Here is a 24,933-nt window from a genome sequence, read left to right on the forward strand (position 1 = left end):
AACTAGAATCCTTACCCCAAAACCTGAAAACACTATTACCACACCAGAACATCAAGACAAACAAACCTTCCCCACTCAACAGCACATCTGGCTTTCCCAAATCCAACTGTGTGCAGACAAAAAGAAAATAACAATAAGAAAGAGCAAGCTTAAAATGACCTGTAACCCCTCTGAATCCACTCCTTTTGCATTTGTGACTGACTGATGGGGAGGCAATTAATAACTTCCTGACACTGTTACATACCAGTCACAGCTCACCATTTGTTCGGCCAACTCTTTTGGCAAGGCTGTTCCTTGTCCCTAAGCCTGTGCCTTCTGCAGGATTTGCTGCTCCTAAGGAAAGGTGCTGCACAGTGGCGATGCCCTGGCTGTTCTCCAGCCAGCTCATCCAGAGATGTTAACAATGATCTCATCATGCCCAAGACTTTCAGCCGAAGGTTTACTTTTCAGTCTAGTAGCCTTTCTTTGGCGTAAGTATAAAACGTTTTCCATACCATCTGCTCATCCATGATATAAGCAGGGTCAGCACAATATTACATCAAAGCATTTTACACCTATTCATGCTGACTTACCAATAAATAACACATCAGTACTAAGAGGAAACTATCTGCAGACTTACTAAGCTGTGCAAGCATTACCGAGAGGCTTCCCTAGCTATACTGCACGTGTAACTGCCAACCACATCACATAAGGATTTACCAGCTACCATTTGCTCCAGATGCCATAGAAGCATAACACTTAAGGCCAGTTTCACTGTCATTATGCTGTAGTAATCCTAGTTTCAAGAACTCAGCTCCACAGCCTTCTAGAAGGTTGCTTTTCTACTAAAAAAAAAAACAAACAAACAAACAAAAAAAAAACCCCAAAAATAAAATGGAGAAGCTCGTCGGTCATCTTCTGACTAGCTGAACCAAGATGCTCTCCTAGTAGCAGAGAGAGGGGGCTAGTTGGTTGTAGTTATAAAACTTAAGTTTCAAAATTCATTTTCCTTGCGAAATTTCAAGGTTTGTCACAGCAGCCCAGACTACAAATTCTGCTTTCTCAACAGCTCTACCTGTCATCACCCTTGAATGACATTCACAGGGCATATTTGGATCCTTAGCTGTGGCTTCTGTATGATCCGCTCTTGCACTTGCTTCTGAGGGATGCCTGCCTCAGCAGGGTACAAGGAGAAGAGGTTGATGAGGAGTCAAGAGACAGAGCTGCATTAATGCGTGAAGATAAAAGGTCAGAACTCAAGGAGGGACTAATGAAAGGGAACAGGAGAGAGCAATTCATTCTGGGGAGAACAGACTGCTATTTCAAATTTCACAGGAAGTTAAGAATTTTCTCTTGTATTTAAACATTTTTTTCCCAATACAATAGTACTGCTGCACTGATTCCCTTTCAACAAAAGTAGTCTTATTATAATAAAAAATAGGAAATAAAAACCCACTAAATAAGATAAATTGCAAGTAAAACATAACATTTTGATCATATAAGCCTGTATTCTGCCTATTACTGACCAAGGACGAGCAGCTTCTTAAAATACAATTCACATATATTCATAAAACATTTAAAATAAAAGTGCTGACAGACCCTTAACAACAGTTCCCCTAAACACCTCTCATATAAATTCATCTGTTTAATTAGAATGTCATCTAATAAGCAGGTCAGCAGAGAACTGCAAAGCTAACAGGGTAGCTCTGCTGCTGCAACTACTCCCCAGACAATACTCTCATCACATACAAGATAATGATAAAATATATATAGCATAATAGTTATTATTATTATTACAGAATAAGTCATTTCAGCTGTACATTTTCCAGATAGAGAGTACTGCTGTAATTTCTCCTTTAAAATTAATTTAGTTTGTTAAAGCCATACTCTTCAGTGTGAACACTGTATACCCCTGGACTATCTAAAAATGGGGCTTTCCTTATTTCTGCATCTGTAATTATCACAGCAAAATAAACCTGTATGTGCATGGGAGAAGGGAAGAAGGATCAGAACTATTCCCCAAAAGGGAAATATCAGCACTGTTCCTGAAAAGGGAAATAATGATTGAGTATCAGCAGTTAGAGTTATGGTCCAAAGTGCATTCAGTAAAAGTCGTTTCTGTAAGTTTTCAGTTTTGGGTTAAAAAAATTAAAATAAATAAACAAAAAAAACCCCCACTTCTGCCCTGTTCTTATGTGAAAGGGCCTGGGGAAAATACCCACGCAGCTACAACAGCCCCATGCTGCGAGCACATCTCCAGCCATGGGAGGATTTCACAAAGCCCCAATGCCAGCCAGCATGGACCACCCATGGCTGTGAGACACCTCCCACCAGCAGCACAGCCTCAGCCACAACCCAGAGAAACTTCACTACCCAAATTCATGCCTTCAGCCATGAGACACCCCCCCCCCCCCGCCCAACTCACATATTCTGGCCCATCTCACAGTCAGAGTGCCAGACCCAGCAGCAGGCCGTGAGTCTGGGCCTCTGCCAGGTCAGGAGGCAAGAAGGTCTCCCTGGAATAGGAGCAAAAATGGAGACTGTGCCTCTGCGTATGGATTTCCTGATCATCGGGGAAAAGATGCTTAGTGGGGTATGGAGCTGTCTCAAGGACAGGACACACTCCTTAAGCTTAGGTTTAAGTCCCCATATCACCTTAGCTCTGTGCTCATAGATTTTTGATGTTTGCATAGAAGACATTACAACATGGCATCTGGCAGATCACACTTTATTCACACAAAGGCTGCATGCAAACTGTCTGGCCAACATTAACACACGTCTGGCCAAGCAGAAGACACAACTCAGCTTCATAATCAATTTGATTCCACATTCTGTCCACGCAAACCAAAAGATGAAAGCCTTGGGGAATATCTTGCTCCCTCCTGCGACTCATCTAGAGCAGCAGAGGGGACACCATTGCTGGAATATACCCAAGTCTTCCCAAATGCATCAAGATTTCTTCAGCCAGACCCAGGGTATTCCTGCGATGAAAGCAGATGCACAGATCAATGACCAGACAGGTTTTTATAAGGAATGTCTAGCCCAACTCCAGCTGTAAAGGCAACCCTCTCCATTGTAATGTCCATGGGACTGCACAGGCCACACAACCCTTGTGGGTTACAAGGTAGAAAGCAGAACCCACATCATCCTTGCCAGCATCAACCACAGACACTGAGCCAGGTTATCCAGCTGAAATAGTCAGGGAACAGGAAAAAAAAAAGAGCAAGTGCTATTTTCACATTAACAATATTTCTGACCAGAGAAGGAAAGGGAAAAGGCAGAGATTCATAAGAACTGCCAAGCTGTCTGCTTCTGCTTGTGAAGACACTGGGGAGGGTGAGGAGGGAGCATCTGGAAGCTGGAGAGAGCAGCCAAGGGTCTCGAACAAGGCTTAGGGTTTGGAAAGGCTTCCTGGACACAACAGCACAAACAAGACAGACACAGAGCATTGTATCTGCTGACCATGTATCATCATATTATTCAGATAACTGCTTATTTTAAGCATGTGTTTTCAAAACCTGTAGAAGCTATATCACAGATATGGACAACATAATTTTAACTTTCATTTCATACAGTAGGAGAACATCTCAATATCTATTTTCTTTAAGACTTTACACATCACATTTGACTATATTTATGTTGTCTACAGGTACACATGAACATTATGGTAAAATAGGTGGCATGCCACAAAAAAAAAAAATTACATTTCGACAACCTACTTCTAAAACATTAAAGAACTAAAACTTTTTCCTGGTGTAACAGTGGTCTAAGAGAACTCAAACACTGTTAAACAAACAATAAAATATCAGTAGCTGCTGCCATTTGTGATTTACACTGAATCATTCTAAACAAAGATTGGCAAAGCTGCAAGCACTCACATAAATATCACAAAACTTTGCCATCTTTAATTACTTTTACAAATCTTGATTTTTTTTTTTGTTCTTCTCTTTGGTATCTGCAAGCTCTATGAAATTCTCTGAATCTTCTACAGCTATGAGTTTTTTTACCTCTATTGCCTATTACCAAAACCAGTCCTAAATCCATCAGCTTTCCACACCCCACTGCACCTTGTTATTGCACACCAGTTTCACTGATTCTTTTCCATTCTCTGACAACTAGTTTTAATAGTAAAAGGTACATGGCTGAACATATGGGAAATTAACTAGTATTTCTAGCTGTCTCAGACTAATCTCAAGCAATACAGTATCTTTGGATTTCCTTTTTATCACACAATGCCACCACAATCATTCAATTATCTCAGAAGAACAAAAAAAGAACATACATCAGGTATTTGAAATCCAGTACTAAAAGCTACTAAGCCACGTTATTGTTACTCAAGTGAGTAAGGAAGTTACTCAGAGTAAGGAAGTATTTTTAAGAGATTAAAACTTGTCAGAGCAGTGAATTTACCCCCATAATGCTCCTACTTACCAGGTTCACACTGCCTGTCACTGAAATAACAAAGGACACACAAAGAAGGCTGTTAGGTAATTCTGGAGTAGAACCTGGCATCTGGCTTTATCCATTCATTCAGAATTTCCCGTAATATTGATGGAGCTGCCATTATGGCACCTATCACAACTCCACGTACTACCTTGGCACCAACCCCTGATAGATCATGAAGTAATGGTATTTTCTGCAGAATCACCGATTACATTGCTCCAGTTATGCTTGTCTTTGCAGTAGTTTCAATCATGACCCTAACACCATGGAGCTGTCAATTGAGCCTGTCCACCTTACAGCTCCACGCTGCTAGCACCTTTCATCCTACCTTAGTAACCTAGCAAATGCATCAGACAAAGCAAGTAGCAATGGGATTTAGAGATTAGCTAATTCATCCAGCTACTGTTGAACCACTGCTGGCTAGAGCAAGGCAACAATGACAGACTAAACCCGTTTAAACAAGCATAGTGATCAACAGAGATAGCCAGACACTTTAACCCACTATGCCTACCTACTGGCTTTATTCAGCACTGGTGACAAATAGGTTTTTGACTGCTAAGAAATACCAGGTGAGAGTTACTGAAATACAATCATATCAGCCCATCATATCAGCCCATCACTGAATTTTTGCTTCTTTGACTGACTATGGAAAACAAACAAACAAGCAAAAACCCACACAACAGAATGCTCACAACACCTACAGAACAAGAGGGATCTCCATGCAAGTGTTGTGTCTTATGGCCTTTTCTGACACGTTCTTTCATGAACTTCCACTTTAGACAAAGTATTTAATTCACTGTTTTTTCATACTTTACATTCTCTCAGAATAAAGCCTCAAAAGGATATGGAAGATCCAGGAAAATAAACTTTCTTCCGATTATGTATCTCCATCTTGTACATGATCTTCCAGACCTCCGGCACTGAAGCTAACTCACTCCTCAAGTGAACCAAGATTTTTAGCCCTTTCCTCACATAAGTAAACAGTGACTCATGGAATAAAATCAGGGATCAACTCTATAAATTATTTTTGCCCAGGAGTACTGTACTTTTCCCCCTCAAAAAAGGCCAGTTTCCCATTTTCAAAGCATGTCTACAGCAAATAGTATTCATACGTTATTTCTGAATAGATACAATAACCCTCATTAAGTACTATTTCTTACTGTTTTCTCTTCAAAATCACTGAAGCGTAGCTTTAGCAAAACACTACACATCTCAGGTTCCTTATGAGCTTTTAGAAATCCTTAAGCTACTAATATACCCCAATCCTTGACTCAGAAGTCAAGCACAGTAGGATGTGTGGAGGGCTCCTTTGAATCTAAAGAACAAATATTTGAGATTAATATTAATTTAGGTTAGTAACAGATTTGAAGATGGAAGCGGAGTCATAAGAGTGTTAACAGAAACAGTGTCCAGGATTTCTCTGTAGGGATCTGGTAGGCTATACAACTTCTGTGCTTTTAAACCAGCAGGCTGCTGCAGAAGATAATCTGCAAGTTAATCTGAGAGCTTGGCCCAACAGAAATGGCTTCTTTATCCCAGTCTTGATGAAGCAAAAATAAAAATTATTTTCACTGGCCCCACACCTCTCCACCATCATGCTTTCTCTATAGGTGCCCTTTCAGAAAAGTACCCATAGTAGTGTCTTCTCCTCATCCAGCATTGAGGCTCCTTTCATTGCTGAGGAGATCCCTCAGCCATGGAGGTAAAACTTTTAGTAATGCCACGGGAAGGAAGGATGAGGGTGTGTATGGGAAGAATGGCTGGAGGAAGCCAAGGCATCCCTAGCCTTTTACCACCTTTGGGATTCCCTCACTTCTTCCTCCCTCTCTTACATCCCTCCAGGTTCCCTCCACAGTCCCAAAGCGTCTCTTTTCCCCTCTTTCAGCATCCCCACTCAATTTGCATAAAAATCAGCTTCCCTTCTCTCAAGCAGCAAATGCTGCTCACACAGGGCATCCCAGGCTATGGCAAGAAGAGGTGTCAGGTCACAGTCAGATTCTGCTCTGATACAGCAAGGACACTGTGGCCAGATGTGGAAAAACAACAACGAGCTGAGCTCTGGAGAACAAAGCTTATCATGGCCCAGCGGAAAAAGCAGCAAACCATTACTTTTGCTGATCCCGTGCCCCACACAAAAGCTGCTATAAGGAGCAGCTGAAGACAGAATGTCTCATCATCATCTCAGCCGTGCCAGAAAGAGCTGCATTCTTCAGTTGAGTCTGAAGTTGATTCACATATTGTTAACAGCAGAAGAAAAAATTATGAGTTGCTAAAGCCCCACTCAGATTCTCTTCCACCTTCTGTAAAAATGGCCACTCATGAATACTATTCACAGTTTCTTCAAGTGCAATTGTACAAGATGTTTCTGAGAAGCTGCTCAAGGGGGGAGAGTTAGCCGCTCAGCGCACAACGCTCACAGACCTCTACAGAGCACGGATCCAGCCGTGCAGCCAGCACGGCTCACAGGCACAGACAGTAAACAAGTAGAAATAAATCAGTCTGCTCCCTCATAAAATTCGTGCCACTTGAACTGCAGTATCTCCCACACCGATAGCGCAAATAATTCTGTTTCATCTTGATTACAACCAGTATTAACACCCAAAGCAATAAAATCTTTCACATTCTCATTTTATTCAAGCCAAAGGACAACCCTGCTGCAGTGACATATGGCTCTGGTCCTCTGCGAGTATGTTAGGCTGCCTACAGCCTAGCAAAAGATAGTGTTTTTTAAAATCAATGACCTGCATTAACTTGTATCTTTCACCAAGAAAACCTCACATATCATCATAATCATCTTTCTATACAACAGATAGATCAGTTTCCCCATATTGTTTGCATTTTTTCTCCTTTAATGTAGTGGTTTTAGAGTGTCATTTATTATATAGCTGTAATGTGCAATTTTTTCCCAGAAAAAAAAATAAGTCAGCTTGGAGTTCACAGAGTACAAAGCAATTCCCGCATAGTTGAAACACCATCAAGAGCAGCCTAGGGGATATGACCTGAGGATGGGACTAAGTTTTGTAGCACTTGGAAAACAAGAGGCTGTTCATAGTCAATTACTTATGTACAATTTTCAACATCAGGGGATTTTGTATTATCTCTGAATTTTTTTTTAAATGCAAAATCTTTCTCTGTAGTATATGTACTGACATCCAAGCAAACATCCCAAACTCCATGCAGCAGGATCAAACTCCTTCCTATTCTTCCCCTAGCTGCATGATTCCTCCCCATGTTACCGCAAGGCAACCAGCTGCCATAAGGAGATTATCCCAGGTTGCTCTTATGGGAGCAAGAACTAACATTTCCACCTCTGTGAGGCAGACAGGGACTCAAAACCAGAGTCCCCCACTTCCTGCAGGAGTCCTTTATAAATGGCTCCTTGTAAGCCTTCCTTCTGAGGATGTAACATATTTGTATTTTCATGTAGTTAGAAAGAGTTTCTCTGCTTGAAGATGCAAGTTCACATAACAAGGAGAGCTGCAGTTTCATAAAATTTTAATAGCTGATTTACAAGCAGCAGCTCATTAAAAAAAAAATAGGCACAAATAGATAGAAAGAAAACTTCATACCTCTTCTTCTTCTTCCCTCTAAACCTACACTTCTGAATACAGCTGATTTCAGACCAAGAAAATTCTGTTTATTTATTGTTTTTAACAAAGTGCCTTCTGCCTGCGCCAACAACTTCTTAATAGTAAACAGGATGCAAACTGCATGACGTACAGGAGCAGATTTTGTTTAGCAAATGCTTAATGTCATTGTCATGGTTTCTAAAAAGGCAGCTTGTAACGACACTGAAATTTGCACTTACTGCTGCTTAATTAACAAATGCCCATTTCCCATTTTCATCTAATGTAGAGACTTTCATATTAAAAAAGGAAAATATTTACTCACATACTGCTGTATGCAAATGAAATGTATTATAAAACCCCTTAGCCCTAGAATTCTGAACTATCATTTCCTGTGGTTTATTATGAAATAATGTAGTCATTCTTGTCATAACTGTGGAGAAATCATAAGGTATCATTTGAGCAAGCTGATCTGCATTTGTGGGATGCTTGTTTGAGCAAAGCCAGAAGGAACCATCATATTAACTTCACAAGCCATTGCAGCCCTGAGAAAGTATTGCATCTCCAGAACTTAGTGTTTTAGTCAATGTGTGTTGGCCAAGAGATGTCTGGGAATAGAAAAAGGATTATTTGTGGTAGACTGTTTCTTTCTACAGATTTTTTAGGTGGAATAACCTTTTTGAAGCTACAGATGCTTCCCTTCTAAAATATATTGTTAACCTCTATTCCAGTCATAACTTATTTTAAATGACCATGTTAACAAAATACATTGAAATCTGTAAATCTTTTTTGACATTATTTGTGAAGAGTAATATTTCATAAAATAACAAAGTAATTTTACCAAGTGACCTAATTCAATTTAAAAAAAAATAAGAAAAAAAATAATCACCACACTTTTATGGGCTAGTATAAATCTCCTTTTAGATAGTTTGAAATAAAGCCCAGCAAGAAGGAGTAGCTTCTAATTGGCAATGCATTAGACCTAGGGAAGCAAAGTGGGTATTGAGTGGCTGACTACCTTTTTGGTGAACATGGATTTATACTTTGTGTTGCAATCTTAAGCATGCCCATCAACCCTTTGCCACTGACCACTCCACCCTCTAGTGAAACAGTGCTGAAGCAGGGATTCTTTTCTGCCCAAACTTCATTCACAGGTTTTCATTTCTTCAGTTATAATGATTTCTGGCTCAAGTGTTTGTATGGGTGAGCTCTAACTGGAGAAGCAGAAAGACTACAGCTTGGGCTTTCAAGACAACAGCAGTGACCCAATTTAAAACAGCAACTGATTTAATTTCAGCAATTTTAGAAATCTAGTAAATCTTTACATCTCAGACTTGGAAGTTAAACATTGAATGGAAATGAAACAGTATCCTAGAAAGCGATGAAACCAGAAGACTAACAGGAGACCATTATAATTTGGAAAGGTTTGGGGTTTTCTTTGATATCACAATGAAGATAAAGAGAGTCAAGTTTCTTGTAAAGCTAGAAATGAATTAAAATTTAAAATCAAACCAAAGAGCACCACCCCACCCCCAAAAACCACTCCACCTCCAACGGAAACAAATTGATTTAATTTTGGAAACCCACAATCTGCTTAAACTGCTTCCACTGTGATTGGGTATTGCAGGTTGTTTTCTGTAAGTATCCAACAAGCTATGAAACTATTGGCAGTCATACCATCCAAGTGTCCATTCATCTAACTGTCAATCCACTCTTAATACTTTCTTTCTTTGAAATTCACTGGAATAGAGATACAGCAGCATGATGTAGAGTCAAAAGAGAGGACCTAAAGGGCAAAGAAAAAAAAGAATCTGAAGGAAGATCTCATTAGTTCTCAATTCTATCCTTTTTTTTTTGCCCCCACCAGCATATTATATAGTTTCTGGTTGGATAATATACCCATCTCAACTATTATAGAGTTCACCATAGAGCAAGACTCAATTACAGCTCAGAAACAGGTAGAGACAGCTAACAAAAGACATTCTTGCCATTGAAAAATTGCATAATGTGCAACTGTTCACAGTCATACCTGCCCTGCTACTTCCAGTAAGAAACTACAATGGCACAGTCTAATCTGTGAAAGAGTGAGTGAGATAATGCAGTTAAAAGACTAAACATAATCTTAAAAGGGCTAAGATTAAATAGAATAAGTTAGGTACACATTTTCAACCTTATCATAATATTGCAAATTCAATATTAACCCAAACTTTTGCTGTATTACACTAAAAACTGTTCTGGTTTTGTTAGTGAGGGGGGGCCTAAGGTGGTAGCTTCTGTAGGAAACTGCTAGAAGTCGCTCCCCTTTGTTCAGTGGACTCGGCCGGGCCTAGGGCGGACCTGCTGCTGGCCAAGGCCGAGCCAATTGGTAGCAGAATGTCCCGTGATAACGCCTCTGCGATAACGTATTTAAGTAGGGGAAAACAGGAAAAAGAGGAGGAGAAGATGTGAAGCAGCTGAGCGGGGGGCAGAGAGGGGGAGGCGTGAGCCTTGTGGGCCTTGCAGGCCTCACCCTCTGGCCTCCCGCCGGGCAGCCGACTGGGCCCAACTCGGCCCGGCCCGGCTGCAAGAAGTGGAGAGGAGATGAGACGTGAATAAGATGTAAAAAGGATCCTGAGAGACGTCTGCCAGCCTGTTGTGAGGAACGGCTGCAGACGCCAAGGTCAGTGAAGAAGGAGGGGGAGGAGTAATATGGCTCCTGGCCAAGATTCCTCTGCAACTCGTGGTGAAGACCATGGTGGAGCGGGTTGTCCCCCTGCAGCCCATGGAGGTCCACAGAGGGGCAGAGATCCACCTGCAGCCCGTGGAGGACCCCACGCCAGAGCAGGTGGAGGCCTGAAGGAGGCTGTGGTCTGTGGAGGGCCTGCTGGGGCAGCTGTTCTAGAGGGACTGCACCCGTGGAAGAGATGACCCAGGCCGGAGCAGTTCCACAAAGGACTGTGGCCCGTGGGAGGGACCCCACGCTGGAGCAGAGGAGGAATGCGAGGAGTTCTTCCCCCGACGATGATACAGCGGCATAAAATAACGTGTGATGAACTGACCGCGACCCCCATTCCCTCTTCCCCCCCCCCGTGCTGCTCGGGAGGGGAAGGTAGTAGAGATAATGTTAAGCCCGGGAAGAGGGAGGGGTGGGGGGAGGTTATCTTGTTCCCTGTCTCATTCTCCTGCTAATTTTAGAAATAAATGAATAGTTTTCCCCAAGTCGAGTCTGTTTTGCCCGTGACGGTAACTTTAAGGATTTCTCCCCGTCCTTATCTCAAACCTTGAGCTGTTTTTTCTTATATCATCTCCTCCTATTCTCTCGGAGGGTGGGGGGAGCAAGAGACAGACTGCGTAGTCTGGTCCTGATCAGGGCTGAACTACGACAAAAACCAAAACCATTTTCCTTCTGACAGACATCTTTCCTTGAAGAGTTTAGACTCCAAATACTAAGTGTTATATTCCCTCACTCTCCCTTAACATCCACTGCTGTTACCAACCTTCTTAAATCATGCTGATACTGCCTTAGGGCCAATAGAGGAACAAGGTGACACAATAGCAAAAGCAACCAAATATATCTCAACTTATGCAGAGCAGTAGCCAAAGCTGTTTAAGTAAAGGACTAAATTACAATAAATAGTTTAGGACCATAAAATACATGTATTGTTCTGTCTATGTCTAGAGCAACTTTTGTTGCTGTTGCCATGGAGGTTGTAGGGCAGGAAAGAAAACTCTGTTTAAATTAAAGGCTTTGAACAGCTTATAATGGAGAATGACTGTTCATTAACAGGTCTTTACCTGTTAATCAGCAGTACTGCTATTAGTTCACTTTCAGTTTGTTCTTATTTATTAAATGGGGACATAGAACAAAAAAGCCTGTCACTGTTCTTTATTACAAAGCATTTATTCTAAGCATTAGAATAAAGAGAAGGTATATATTTTCTAGCTCTCTTTGGATGAATGTTTTACTTTGGACCAAATCTAGTCCAAAATAAGGACTCCAGTAACAGATACAAACTTGGGCTAAAACTTCTACATTCTTTATTTAAAAATTAAAAAAATAAAAGCAAATGTATCTATTTAGTTTTTCTATTCAGAACAATCACAGTCATTGAAAGTTATTTTCATATATTATACATCTGTGTTTTTCATGTGCATATGAACTTGCATCTCATATATCCAGTATTATAGATTAAAGTAATTCCCTCCTCCTCAGCTTCTTACATGACATGTCATGGATGTTATTTATTATTGAATATAATTTTCACACACAAGCTACCTTCAGACAAAAAAATTCACTATGTCTTGCAGAAACTGTAATCAGAGTTTTGCTCTGCTGAGGCAGATATGCTTTCAGGTGATCCAGGTCATAAGGTTTTGCTGCTCATTTCTCTCATATTTGGGAAGTTACGTAACCAGGACCACAACATTCCCTCCTGCAAACCATGAATAACTTTCTTTTTCTATTGTGTTTACTGTCTAAAGGTAGGCTGACAGTCAAAAATCTATTAGTGCTTGTCAAATGCTACGAAGTCTGCAGCAAAAGGGTGTTCATTAAATAACTACAGTAATGCAGCAGCAGTCAATCACTGTGCAGTCTGGCCAGCAAACAGGGAAAAGGATTTTTGACAGAACTTTTAAAAAAAAAAAAATAATAAAAAGTATGTCATCTTAAGCTCAGCGAATCTTGTACTTGTAAAGAAATATCCAAAAGGATCTTATTCAGGAGACATTTTAAAAGTCCACAGCTTTGCCTGCCACACGCAAGAAAACAGAGTAGTCAAGAGTCATTCATTAGTGGCCTTGTAAAATTGGTACAGCTTGCAAATATATAGTCTGATTTATTATCCCATATTTTAAACATTTGTACTAATAGACAGGATTACTGAAGTTTTCAAGAAGAAAGATACAAGCAGGATAATTATTTAAAAGGCATACCATTTTCTCAGGCACGAAACACATTCAAAGTTTTCTACTCTATCCTCTTTTAGACTCTCCTGTCAATGCGTCTGTTAATTACCAAACTACCTTGATGATTAATAGTAATAATTAATCTGATTGACCCAGTTAACCACTCCTGCACTGAGACAGTATTCACTTACTGATATTCAGGAGAACAAAGGCAAAAGTCAGTTTCACATTTAACAGAGGTTAGGTAAAGTCCACAATAAGCAGGTATATCCAGGGTTATGCACTTCATTTTTGGAATTAGACACTGAGTAATCAACAAGCTAAGTAGAAGATATTCGTTTAACTCCAGAACAAGAAAAATTAATCTCATTCAAATCTGGAGTTGCCCAATAATAACTATACAACTGTGTAATGTCACTGCCAACTCACTGGTTTCACATCTCCTTTGTTTTGACAATTTTTCTTACTATTCTCTGTTCATAAATACATTTATGTAGGTTTGAAGTTTTTTAGCGAAGCTGCAAAATTAAAAAAAAAAAAAAAAACAAAATAAAAAAAAATACAAACCTGCCTGTTAATCTGGTTTTTCAAAAGCCAGAACACAAACACCTTAATCATTAAACAAACCATAACACTTCCAAATGTCCCTTAACACGCGGAAGGGAAAAAGTATGACGGATTTTCATCAGTTTGATGTTGCAGTGTCACCTCAAACTAGGATTCATTTGCTTTCACCTTGTTGCCAGGACATTATCTTTTGGTGCTCTCCTCCTTTCTACAGACCATGCTGTCCTTTTCAGGCTCTTGTGTTTCATGATTCATCATGCACAATTTTGCTGAGAATCCCTAATGTCTTTTTTCAAATAGGCTGTACTTTTCCATGGTCTCGCAAATACTACAATTACCTTTTTTTTTTTTAGTATAATAAAATAGGGAACATCTCTGAGCATGTCCAACAGATGTGCCAATAGCTGCTAAATAGCTTATCCAAAAAAGAGTTAGTGAAAGGGTCCACCACACACTAAGATACATGATACACATGATACAGACAGTATCTCAAATACCCAAATGTATTTTCACGAAAATTTTAATATGCTAGTGTGACATACGTCTTTCTAAGTTACTCTAAATTGTATGTATCCTGCCTAGCACAAGTTCCAAAAAGCAGACAAATAGGATTTGCCTGTTTTTTGTAATAAACACACAGACACGTATTGTAAGAGTGAAGACTTCGTATTAACTCAAGTATTTGATGGATAAGTACTGAATATTTTCCCCAAAAAAAAACCCCAGGAAATACAAAAATTCCAGAACTTCAATCCTGCTTAAAATCAGGTCGTTACATTAGATTTTGGATACTCATTCACACTATCAGTGCAAATACATAGTTTGGGGTAACAGACAGAGAGGGAGATATCAACATTTATTCTTTGATTATCTAACCCCTTCGCCACCTCAAACTACGGGTGGGGAGGTGGAGTCTTGCAAGCAAACATCTTGAATCAAACACCAAAATCTCTCCCCCCCCCCAAATAAATAAATAAATAAATAAATCACTCAAGCATACACTGATTAAACAGTTTCACTGGCAATGCTTGCCCTGGTTCTATGAAACTGAACACTGATATTTGGAGCAAGAAAATACACTACCATAAGTCACAACACTAGGACAGAAAGTGTCAATATTACAACACAGCAGCATTCTTGCCTGAGCTGGAAGAAAAAGGAGGTCTGTGCAACACTCAGCAGCACCAAGACTTATTTACTAGCACAGGACACAGAATACAAAGGATTACCTTTTATATTACCTATGGCCGGCGGTAGATTTATGGTTGTACATACTCACCTCTCACTTGGCGCTGGACAGCAGGCTGCCGGTGAAGTCTGAGTGATGGTTTTGTGCCCTGCAGGAGCTACAACTTGAGATTCTCAGCACAAAAAAAAACCCCCACAATAAAGCTTTTAGTGACACTTATGATGGTGGATAACCATAGTTGGGTTATCACACTAAGTGACCGTTCCTGAGGAGAAAATGGTAACTTCACCTTTGATCACTATTCTAGTTTTAATGCCAGTTATACTAGACACTTCTACCCCACTGTCACACAGGTAGCTATTTTAACACCATTCTGAGACAAAAACAAGACACAAATAGGCAGTTTGGAAGATAGATGAGCCTTTTCTTCAAAGAGAAAACACAGCACCACACACTATTGCAAGGTAAAGCAAATAAAGTCATAACTGCCCTCACATTTTTAACCTCATGTGAAAACTAGAATGTTATTTATTTTTTTCACCATGCTTTTACCTCAAATAGCTCAGAAACATTCAGCATCAATGTTGAAAGTGTTCTTGTCGGTGAACACTGGGCTGTGTATACTCAATAACCTACTCGTTTAGAAATGGAGATGGTACAATTTATTCACAAAGCAGCAGCCTGGTTGGGTGGAGTAAAGCTGAGAAACCCTGAAATTTCTACAGTCACCATCTCCTGTCATTGTATTATCACCATTCATACTCCTAGTTATGCATTGCAACTTCTCTTCCACTCATTAATCCTGAGGAGGCCTGACACTGTCATTAATACAGGTGTTTCTTAGAGCTTCACAGGACAAGGAGAAGTGAGAGCTGTTAGGGGAGAGAGAACACGCAGGCTATGGGGAACTCCCTTCCCAAACTCCATATCATTGACTTGCTCCTATTACATGACTGTCACATAACCTAATGGGGAACAAGTGCAAGGAAAAAAAAAAAAGTGAGCAAATTTCAGAGTTTGTATTTACTTCCAGACACAAACACAGAAATCTTTCAAAAAGATGTGTATGAACTCGTCTTAAGTAAGGCATCCATCCTCACAGCCACAGATTCTCAATATTTAGGTGGTAACTCACCCTTGATTTCAGTTAAATGAACTATGTAAATACTTCTAAAGATGTGGGTTTTCAGAATACCATGATACAATGGTAGATTTTAAAATTTTCTCCCTCTCCCTCTGGTATCATACCAGATTCTGCCATAATTATTCAAAGCATATTTTTTAAAAAATTAAGTCTCTGACAAAAAATTTCATCTCCTTGAACTGGTATGGAAGAACCATTGAAAGGAAATCCTTGTATTTAAATAATTGGTTGATTTTTTTTTACTCTGAACATACATATATTCCCATTTACTTCAGAATTCAGGTTAGAAATTACAACATCAGGTTTACCTTACAGGATAGTATTAGGAATTCAGTTACTTGTATAGAATTCCCACATCCTTGGAAAGCATATAAGTTTCTGTATATACAGTAAAACAACGGTATACAGAGGTTCCGCTTGGTGTTAGCCTAGGAAGTCCAACTTCACTTAAAATAAACACTGATTCTTACTGAAAAGCTTTGGAAAGCTTAGGCACAGATTTGACAGAGTTTTTAATACATTTTGTAAGAGCAGCGCCTTGCCAATGCAGATGTAGCTGCAGACATCTGTTCGCTAAACAATGCTGAGGTGCATCTCCCTCTAATTCCATCCTACTAGGTAATGATCTGGAAAACCTCGAAGTGTAACACATTAAGTTCAAGAAACCATTTCAGGGATTCTGACACCTCTCCCTTATCATCTGCAGCACATGTTTACCATTTATGGCTCATCACCAGCACATGCAATCACTTATATTCCAAATGTTCAAGGAGCTCTGTAGCTGAGGAAGAAAGTACATTAATATTCTAAACTATCTGGAGACAGCCAAACTTGGAAAGGCTCATGACTTTGTACTGCAACGCTTGGATGCCTTTGACACACTGCGCTAAGTCCCTCCTAACAAGTGCCACTTACAGACATAAAGCAATATTGATTCAGCTGTGCATAGCTGTTTAGGCAGCCTTTCAGCAGCACAGCATCGTCAAACACCAGACATCAGAGCATGTCTTCCTAGGAGAGGTTTAGTGGCTGTCAGTGAGGCTTGAGTTAATGATGCACACTGCACCAATGACTGTATTTAATTAACTTTTGTGGTTGGCCTCACAGAGCCGTTTTCTTCAATCTGATCTCGTCTGCGTGAACCTTGTTATGATTTCATGCAGGAAGGAGGCTTGCAGCCACAACATCTTTCATAAATAAAACTGCCCTGATTTATAAAGGCTCTGTTGATAAGAACCAAAGATATCATGGTATCCACACATGGATAAAACACAGCACAAAGCTTCTTTCTGAAGCAAAATATCTGGAGATTAAACCTAAAGGAAAAAATGCCATCCTCCCAAATGAGCAATTCAAACAGTTTAATAAAGGGAGGAAGGAGGACAATAAGGGATGGTTATTTTGAAATGAATGCTTTTATCTATGCCACATGGTGTCTTTCCCAGTGACACTACCAGAATTCAATAGCATGATTTCATCAGAAAGGATAAGAATGAGTCTTTGCTGCTTTCAGGAGCCAGTTTGTTTAAACCTTCCATTGAGGAAACTATGTGAGCTGATTTTTTTTTTTTTTTTACACGAACTGTTTTACTTATCACTTAAGGTGCAAAACACAACATGACTTATTCCCGCTTATCCAACTGTACTAGGTTTAGTATACAAATACGAGGAGTGTTCAAGGATAAGTGAAGGATCTCTGTCTCAGAGATAATCTAAAAATTCCTTCTTGATGCTTCTTTTTCATATAAACACATTCTAGGCAAAATGGTTAAGAAAATAAAAATACACACAGGCACACTCATTTGCTTCAACTTCTGACCCAGACATGGGTATGTGAACATTAAAGAGGAGTATGGCATTCACACCACAGTTGTGTCACTACACGTACTCCCGTTTCAAGTTCTATTCCTTATATTATTATTTTCCCTTCCCTATATCTTGTTTAATTAAGATACTGTTATTTGCTTCCTTTGGCATCCGTAGCAGCTTATCAGCACTTACCGGGGAGCAAAAATTTCCAAGCTTATAGAATGCCAGATTATTTTCTGTTATTTTCTGTTAGGGTCTGCAGCTCATATCCACCTTTCATATCAAGTTTTTCAGCTGCAGACTTTCAAGCTTCAAGTATTTTAGATGGGTGAAAATATCAAGTTCCTCCAAGTGCAAAACAGAGGTACCGGAAGTGAAAGAAGTGCCACCTAAGCCACTTTACCCCACAAAGTTCTGGCTTTGCAAAGGAGGAGTCCCGGAAAACTAACTCTGTCTTTTTGCCAGGCTTATGCTTGTGTTATTAAAATAAACATGAAACAATGTGTTCCTTTTTAACCACTTGATGAGTCAGTGCAGCTCAGGAAACTGATAAAAGGTTTATAGAAATAAATTAATATTGCATGACTGCTGCTGGAGCTATTAAACAAACATAAGCAAGAACCCATCACTGAAGCCAAAAGAGACCTTTATATGATGAGGGAAAGCAGCAGAAAAGTCAACACTCATTATTACACCAGGTTCTTTGCCCTGCAAAAATGGCATATGACCTAAACAGATGTAAGTGATGCAACTGATACAGTTACGCTGTTTAGATCAGATCTTACAACTGGATTACATTACTTTTAACAATAAAATAAATTTCTTTTAACATCCCTTTTTTATTCATACGACTGAACATTTATAAAATTCTTTCAGGCACTTAATGTCTTCTTCAAAATAAAAGCAAAAGGAAAGAATAATATTATTTTTTAAAGTTTTGAAACAGCTTCCTTATTGGTGTTTTGGTTATCGTTTTACAAGTCTGATGCACAAGTACATGAAGTCTCCAGTTGATGACATGACATAAGACAGCAAATACTGTGACTTGTCTTTAATAGGCAAACCCAGTTTTATTTTTTAAGATGTGGTCCATTCAGTTCCCTTTGCTGGAAGCCAAATGAACGATCAAAATTACCAGCCTTCCTGCAGGAGTCAGACTCTGATCCGCAGATCACAAATGCTTCAAAGATGCTACCCAAAAGTGGGTAGCACACATTCACACTGTACTTCAGAAATATGCACTTGTGTGACAACAAAGGAAGTCAACCTTTCCATGACCTTGCAATACACAAAGTAAGCTCTGCTCAGGAGCAGAGCGACCTTTACAGACTTAAGTTCCTGAGCTTTCAATCTAGCAAAGCACTCAGATTTTAATATATCAGGATTTCTGAAGAACTTGAGATACAATTGAACTAGAAGCAGTTTGGACAGGAAAAAAGGGAAAGACTGCTCAGAAGCAAGCGGCCACCTTCTTTTCTAGTACATATAAGAAGTAAATCCTGATGCTCTCATAGTACTTCAAAGTATGATCTTCCAAATATTCTCAAATTTTCTCAAATATTACATATTTTTCCTTGCATCAAGGACAGCATTTAAAGTCCACTCTAGACAACATCTGCCCTGCTAAGGCAAAAAAAAAAATTAAATACTTTGCAGTGACCTTAAACGTGTTGCCAGAATCCCTGCCAGTATTTTTTAATTAAGAGCAGCCATTAAGAAATATCATTGATCAACTGGCTTATTCATTGCTGACCTTTACAGTTACACCGAACTAAGAGCGGATCTACAGAAGAGGTCCTTTCTGAACTCAAAGGTACAGTTTCCATAGCTTAATTTTGCACTCTAATGAAAGTCTAACGCTGAGTTTTTAAAAATTGCATCTTCAATTAAGAAAACAGGTAGAGCAAGAATCTATGAAGTAACCTTTAGAGCAACACCTTTATTGAAGATTTTTTTTTAGCTGTCAGTTAAAGTATACACATTTCTTTACTATCACCTGTCACATAAACTCCCATTATACAGCGTCTGCCAGATATAACAGTGGTCTATCATAAAACCCAATGAAAGATACTTCCATTGGGGGAGACTACAGCCAGGCACTGAAGATCATAGGTAGTCAGCAAAATGCACCACTGTAGAAAACTGCCACTACCCTTCCTGTGTCAGTCATGGAAATTGTTAATGCAGACTTCTTGCATATTCTGGGAACAACTTCAAATAACAATTTTACACTATAATTGATGTTAATAAAGGCATTGTTTCTAACCTATTTTAATTCCTCTTAACTCCTCAATCATATTTGTCTTTTATTCCTGCATGCATTTGTCTGATGTTCAACAATATTGGGAATTTAATCTCATTTCATCATAAATGTTTGTTAAATTAGGATATTAATAAAGTTCATCTATTAACAGATCTATATTGTTGGCTCCCTCATTCAATGAAAGAAAAAACTACTTCTTTAGGTTATATATTCACAAAGAGAAAATTCATACATAATACTTAATTTTTTAAAAATCCCTAATTAGAATTTTACATATTTTACAACAGTAACTGCTTCAAAAGATCTCTCTCTAAATATGATCTGTCCTTCACTAGGACTGAAGTGATTTCATATAGCACATTAACAATATTTGACTATTCTCAAAGTAATTCCTGCTATTCCATTAGACTAATTGATACGTTTGTGTTGGCTTTTTTGATTTACTGAAAGGAAATTCTGAAGGAGAGCAGAAGAAAGCTGCTTTTGCATAGTTCAAGCAAAATCACAGAAAAAGGAATCAGCATAGTCAAGAACAATGGTAGTCTTTCTTTGAGACCTTCTTTCTTATCATAATAAATAACAAGCTTTTTTTTTTTTTCAAAAGGAGACTGACAATTACTCAACAGCATCCCCTAAAAAGCTGAACAACCTGAAAATAGCAGAAGTTATTTTCACCCTATATTAAGACAAAATAGTTTTAGCATAGTTCAGTGTGTTTAATTTAATGACAACCTATTTCTTATAAAAGGAGATGATGTTGTTCAAGGTTGAGAGAATATTTCTATATTTTTAAAATCTAATAGAATTTACCCTGAACTTCTGACCAGAATAGTTGTATCTGGTACTGTTTTTTCCCCTATTTCCTCTCCTTCTCAATCATATGGCTTATTGAATAAGCTTCTTAGAAAATACACAGCAGAGGACAGAGTAGTCAGCAAAAAAAAAAAAAGCATTCAAGACTTACCATTTACACAGATTTCAAAAGATTTGCAAAGGTCATCCTCAAACAGGCAGCCTAAAAAACACAATAGAAAGGTAAAAATTAATACAGTTTCAAACTCGGAATAATTAGTGTAGACTGAAGACCTCTCAGGTCATTAAATGCTCAGCAAGAGTCAGACATTTGGTTGGCCTTGGAAATCTAAATTGGGCAGCACAGGAAATAAAGAACATGAAAACAGGTCTAGTTAGGCAGCACATCTTAACTGGTTATGTCCAGAATAACCTTTGATGTTTTTCTTCCCCTTCATTCCTCTACTGAAGGTTAAGTTTTCTCAGTGCAAGTCTGTCTCTGTTAGTAATTTGAGGAACCTTATGTTCTCAGTTTTGAATATGTTATTATACCACTGCACAGTAACGCTGCAATACGCTACAAAAATATACACCAAGAAATCAGGAGTTTCCTCAACGTATTTCTACTGTGATGAGACAAGCCTAGGAGTCAGGTATCAATTGCTCAAATTAGGCTTGGATTTAGTAACTGCAGCTATAGACCATGCTTAGATGCTCAGGAGCACTAACTCTGGAGAAAGGCTTGAAAATTAAGCCATTTATACCAACACTGTGGTACCTCCACAGACAGCCGACAAATCAGTACAGGTCTATGAAAAATATCCTAGGGGCTTTTTTTTTTTCATTTAATGGAGGAAATTTGTTCCAAAACATGCTGCTTCATGGGCCCCTGCTATGCCAGCCCCATACTTCACCCTAGAAACTGCATCCAGGTTGGTAATCCCAGCTCATTCACTTACACACATTGTAATGAATGAAGTTATTTTGTTCTTTGTTGCTAGTATCATCGCACGACAAATTAGAAGATAAGTGGTATCTTATTAAAATAAACTCCTGCTGACATTCATGAGGGCAGCATCTCCGCTCTGGTCACTCTACACTGGGACAGGGACAAGGACAAAGTACAGAAGCAGTGTGAAATACCATGCTACTAACAACAGAGCACGCACTTTGTTGACCCAACCAGTGGTTTCTGACAAAGATAAAGAGCTAGGACTGGATAAAATACAAGGAATGATGCTGTATTTTGAACACAAACTGCCCTTCAGAACACTTTCACAGTTAAGCCTTTTAACTTCTCTGGGAAGTACCTTAAGCTTATAAAGGGAGTTGTAGAAATTAGTTATAGAAATTAAGCAATCTTGAACAGTTTCACACTAAGCATCAAAAACAGCCAGGAACTTCATCACATCTAAACGCAGGAGCAAATTGTCTTTCCCCAGCCATGCCCATCTCCACAGAAACAGAAAGTACAAGCATCTCTATTCACCAGAGAGTCAAATGGATTATAATTTTTATAAGAACACTCATAATGTTATTATAAAAAAAAAAAATCCAAACCAAAACCAGCAACCCTGAAATGCTCAAGACTCTCTGCCTGTGAATTACCCAAGTCCTAACGCTGCTAAAAGAAAAGTCGAGGGGGATAGAGTGACTTATGCCTGCCTGCATAGCCCTTCGGCAGGTAACTGTATTAGCACATAATTAAGCCTGAACTGATAGACTGTGTCTCAGCAGAATTTATTAGCATAGTGCTAGGTCTGGGCTAGGCAAACACATCTACATGAATTCAAGACGTACTGGAGCACCAGCAGAGTCCATTATGTCTATCCCACACCTGCCTGCCAAGACCACATATACCTAACCTTAAGCAGATAACGAAAGCGTACAATATGCACAATGACAAGTGTTTTCTCATCCTTTTACCCACGCACCAATAAACTGTGGATATACATTTGGTAGCTTTTGAAAGACAGAGGACGTTTCAGACCAGAAAAGCTTGTGCAGGCAGAGTATGGTAGAATAGCGTGTGTCTACACAGTCCTCAAACTGACTCATAACATATTTTTGAGATGCGTACAATTTTGCTCCAGACAAGTCTACTGTAACAGCCACTTGACCTGAAGCAGCGTCTGAAAACTCACTGAAGAGATCTGATTGCAGCCTTGGTACTGACCCAGCAAAGCACAAGGATGCCTTAACTGTATATTGACTCAAAGAGCATAAGATAAGAATGATGACAGGCAGTGACCAACACACATCAGCACAGAGTATACTGCACAAAAGCGGCTCTAATTAGAAGCTTAGTAATGATCAGTTTAAAAAAAGGAATGCTTGCAGGAAAAAAAGAAAAAAAAAAGTAAAAGATTTCAAGTGCTAATATAAACTAGATTAATGAAACGTATACTTCAATACTCCTGTTTTCAGAAATCTGAAGTTCTCTCTTCAAAAATAAAAGTTTTTATGGTTTGGAAAAAATCCCTGATTAAGTCTCTCTGCCTTGTTTTCCTGAGAGATCACAAAAGATTTGAAACCAGAAGCCTGGAATGTCCATGTCCAGTAAAGGGCTGCAGAAGGTGTCCTGTGATAGAGGGAAAATAGGCGGTTCTGTAGTTAATTTCCCATCCTGTAGTGGCTGTGCTTAGATCCAAAAGATGTCAGAGGAGAAGTTTCAACCAGGAATGTTTCTAGTGGAGTGGCACATTAAAAGAGTGACCGGTTCACCCAGACCCTGCTGATTTTGAAGCACCTGGGAGCCAGGATCACAGCCCTCTGCTGCCCATAGCATCCTGCTAGAGGCAGGCCATCCTATAACACACTGATATTCACAGAGGTGGAAAAATCCAGATTCAAGATGAACAAAGTGAACATGTTGAGACACAAGGAAACAAACAGCCAGGCTAACTCCATGCAGAACTCTGAATGAAATGCATTGTATTTTTTTCTTGAAACGTTTTGCTTTATCACCTAATATATTTTCCATGAAAAGCACAAAAGAAAACTGATTTTATCATGCTTTAGTTTCTCTTTTAATAATAGTTGGTTATTTGATGCTTACTGCAGCAAGGCATCTGGCACAATTAGCCTTGGAAACTTATGTCTTGGAAAGCAAATTAATAAAGTCAACGCATGCCAAACTGTACTATATATGATTACTCTAAAATAGACAAGGACCTCCAAAACTCCTTGAAAAATATTGCATTTCAAGTTATTTATTGCTAGGGTTTATTGTTATGCATATTTCATCCAATCAGTCAATATGCTAATTTAATTACAAATATATCTTTTGTTGTTATTTGCTGTGACATTAAGCAGCATCATATTTCATTTTAAATATCATCTACCTACTAATAGTAATGGTGGTAATAAGTCACCACTGAAGAGGGAAGTGGCATTTTCTCCAAAAAGCACTTAATTCAGTTCATACCTTATGTGATCAACATTACATTTAGTTTCCTATCAAAGGACCCCTCTATCAGAGATCATCTCCCAGAACACAAACTTTTGATGGAATACCTTCAAATCCTGAAAAAAAAAAAAAAGAAATCCAAAACCCAACCTCCTAATTTTAGTTCATACAACAGCCCTGAAATAACAATTCTCCATATAACCATTCAACCAGTTGATGGAGACTAAAGCTGTACATGTGCACATTTAGTTTTTTGCTTAACCTGGAATTTAAATACAGGTTTCTTACTTCCCTTGCATTAAAGACTCTTCACTAACACTTGTACAATCCCCACATCTCAGTAATTTCAAATAATGTTGCAGCAATGACTTCGTTGTGCACAGGTGTACCAGCACCCACAAGAAATTCAGCTGCTTATCCTCTCCCCAGGGAACCAAGACAGCTGTATGCTGTGCATCTCATAAAACAGGGAGGGTAGTACTCTGACACATGTTGGAGCCATTTGAAATCCAATCTGTACAACAGTAAGGCTTATCCCATATACGCAGATAAATATATCTTTTCACTTTCTCAAATGCAAGTGTTTGCAAAGGTGTGGTATGCTGTCCACTAACGTCTACAGATGTAAATAATATGCTCAAACTGTCTTCTCAATGATTTACCACATGAATTCCAGAAAAGCTTACATGAGTAAAGCTCACTACAGATCAAAAAAGCCCAGGCTGACTCCATAATATAAGCCAATATAGTGAACTCCCATACACCAAGGTAAGCAGGTATCTCAGAGAGGAGTCCATAATAATAAATACATACCTAACTTTATCCCTTCAAGCCAAACACAGACTTCAGCAGCCTGCAATTCTGCTCAGTTGTGTCAGGTATGAG

The 24,933-nt window shown here is 39.0% G+C and overlaps 1 protein-coding gene across 1 annotated transcript in view; it reads right to left on the reverse strand.

Annotated features, from left to right (window-relative positions):
- PTPRN2 (protein tyrosine phosphatase receptor type N2) overlaps positions 1–24,933 on the reverse strand; it is a 668,183-nt gene that overhangs the window by 578,068 nt on the left and 65,182 nt on the right. The window contains exon 2 of the mRNA XM_086741882.1: positions 20,812–20,862. Within this exon, the coding sequence (XP_086598008.1) occupies positions 20,812–20,862 (51 nt within the window). The remainder of the gene's footprint in view (positions 1–20,811; positions 20,863–24,933) is intronic.

This window comes from Chlamydotis macqueenii, chromosome 2, assembly GCF_036417535.1.
Source record: "Chlamydotis macqueenii isolate bChlMac1 chromosome 2, bChlMac1.mat, whole genome shotgun sequence".
Lineage (NCBI taxonomy): Eukaryota > Metazoa > Chordata > Aves > Otidiformes > Otididae > Chlamydotis > Chlamydotis macqueenii.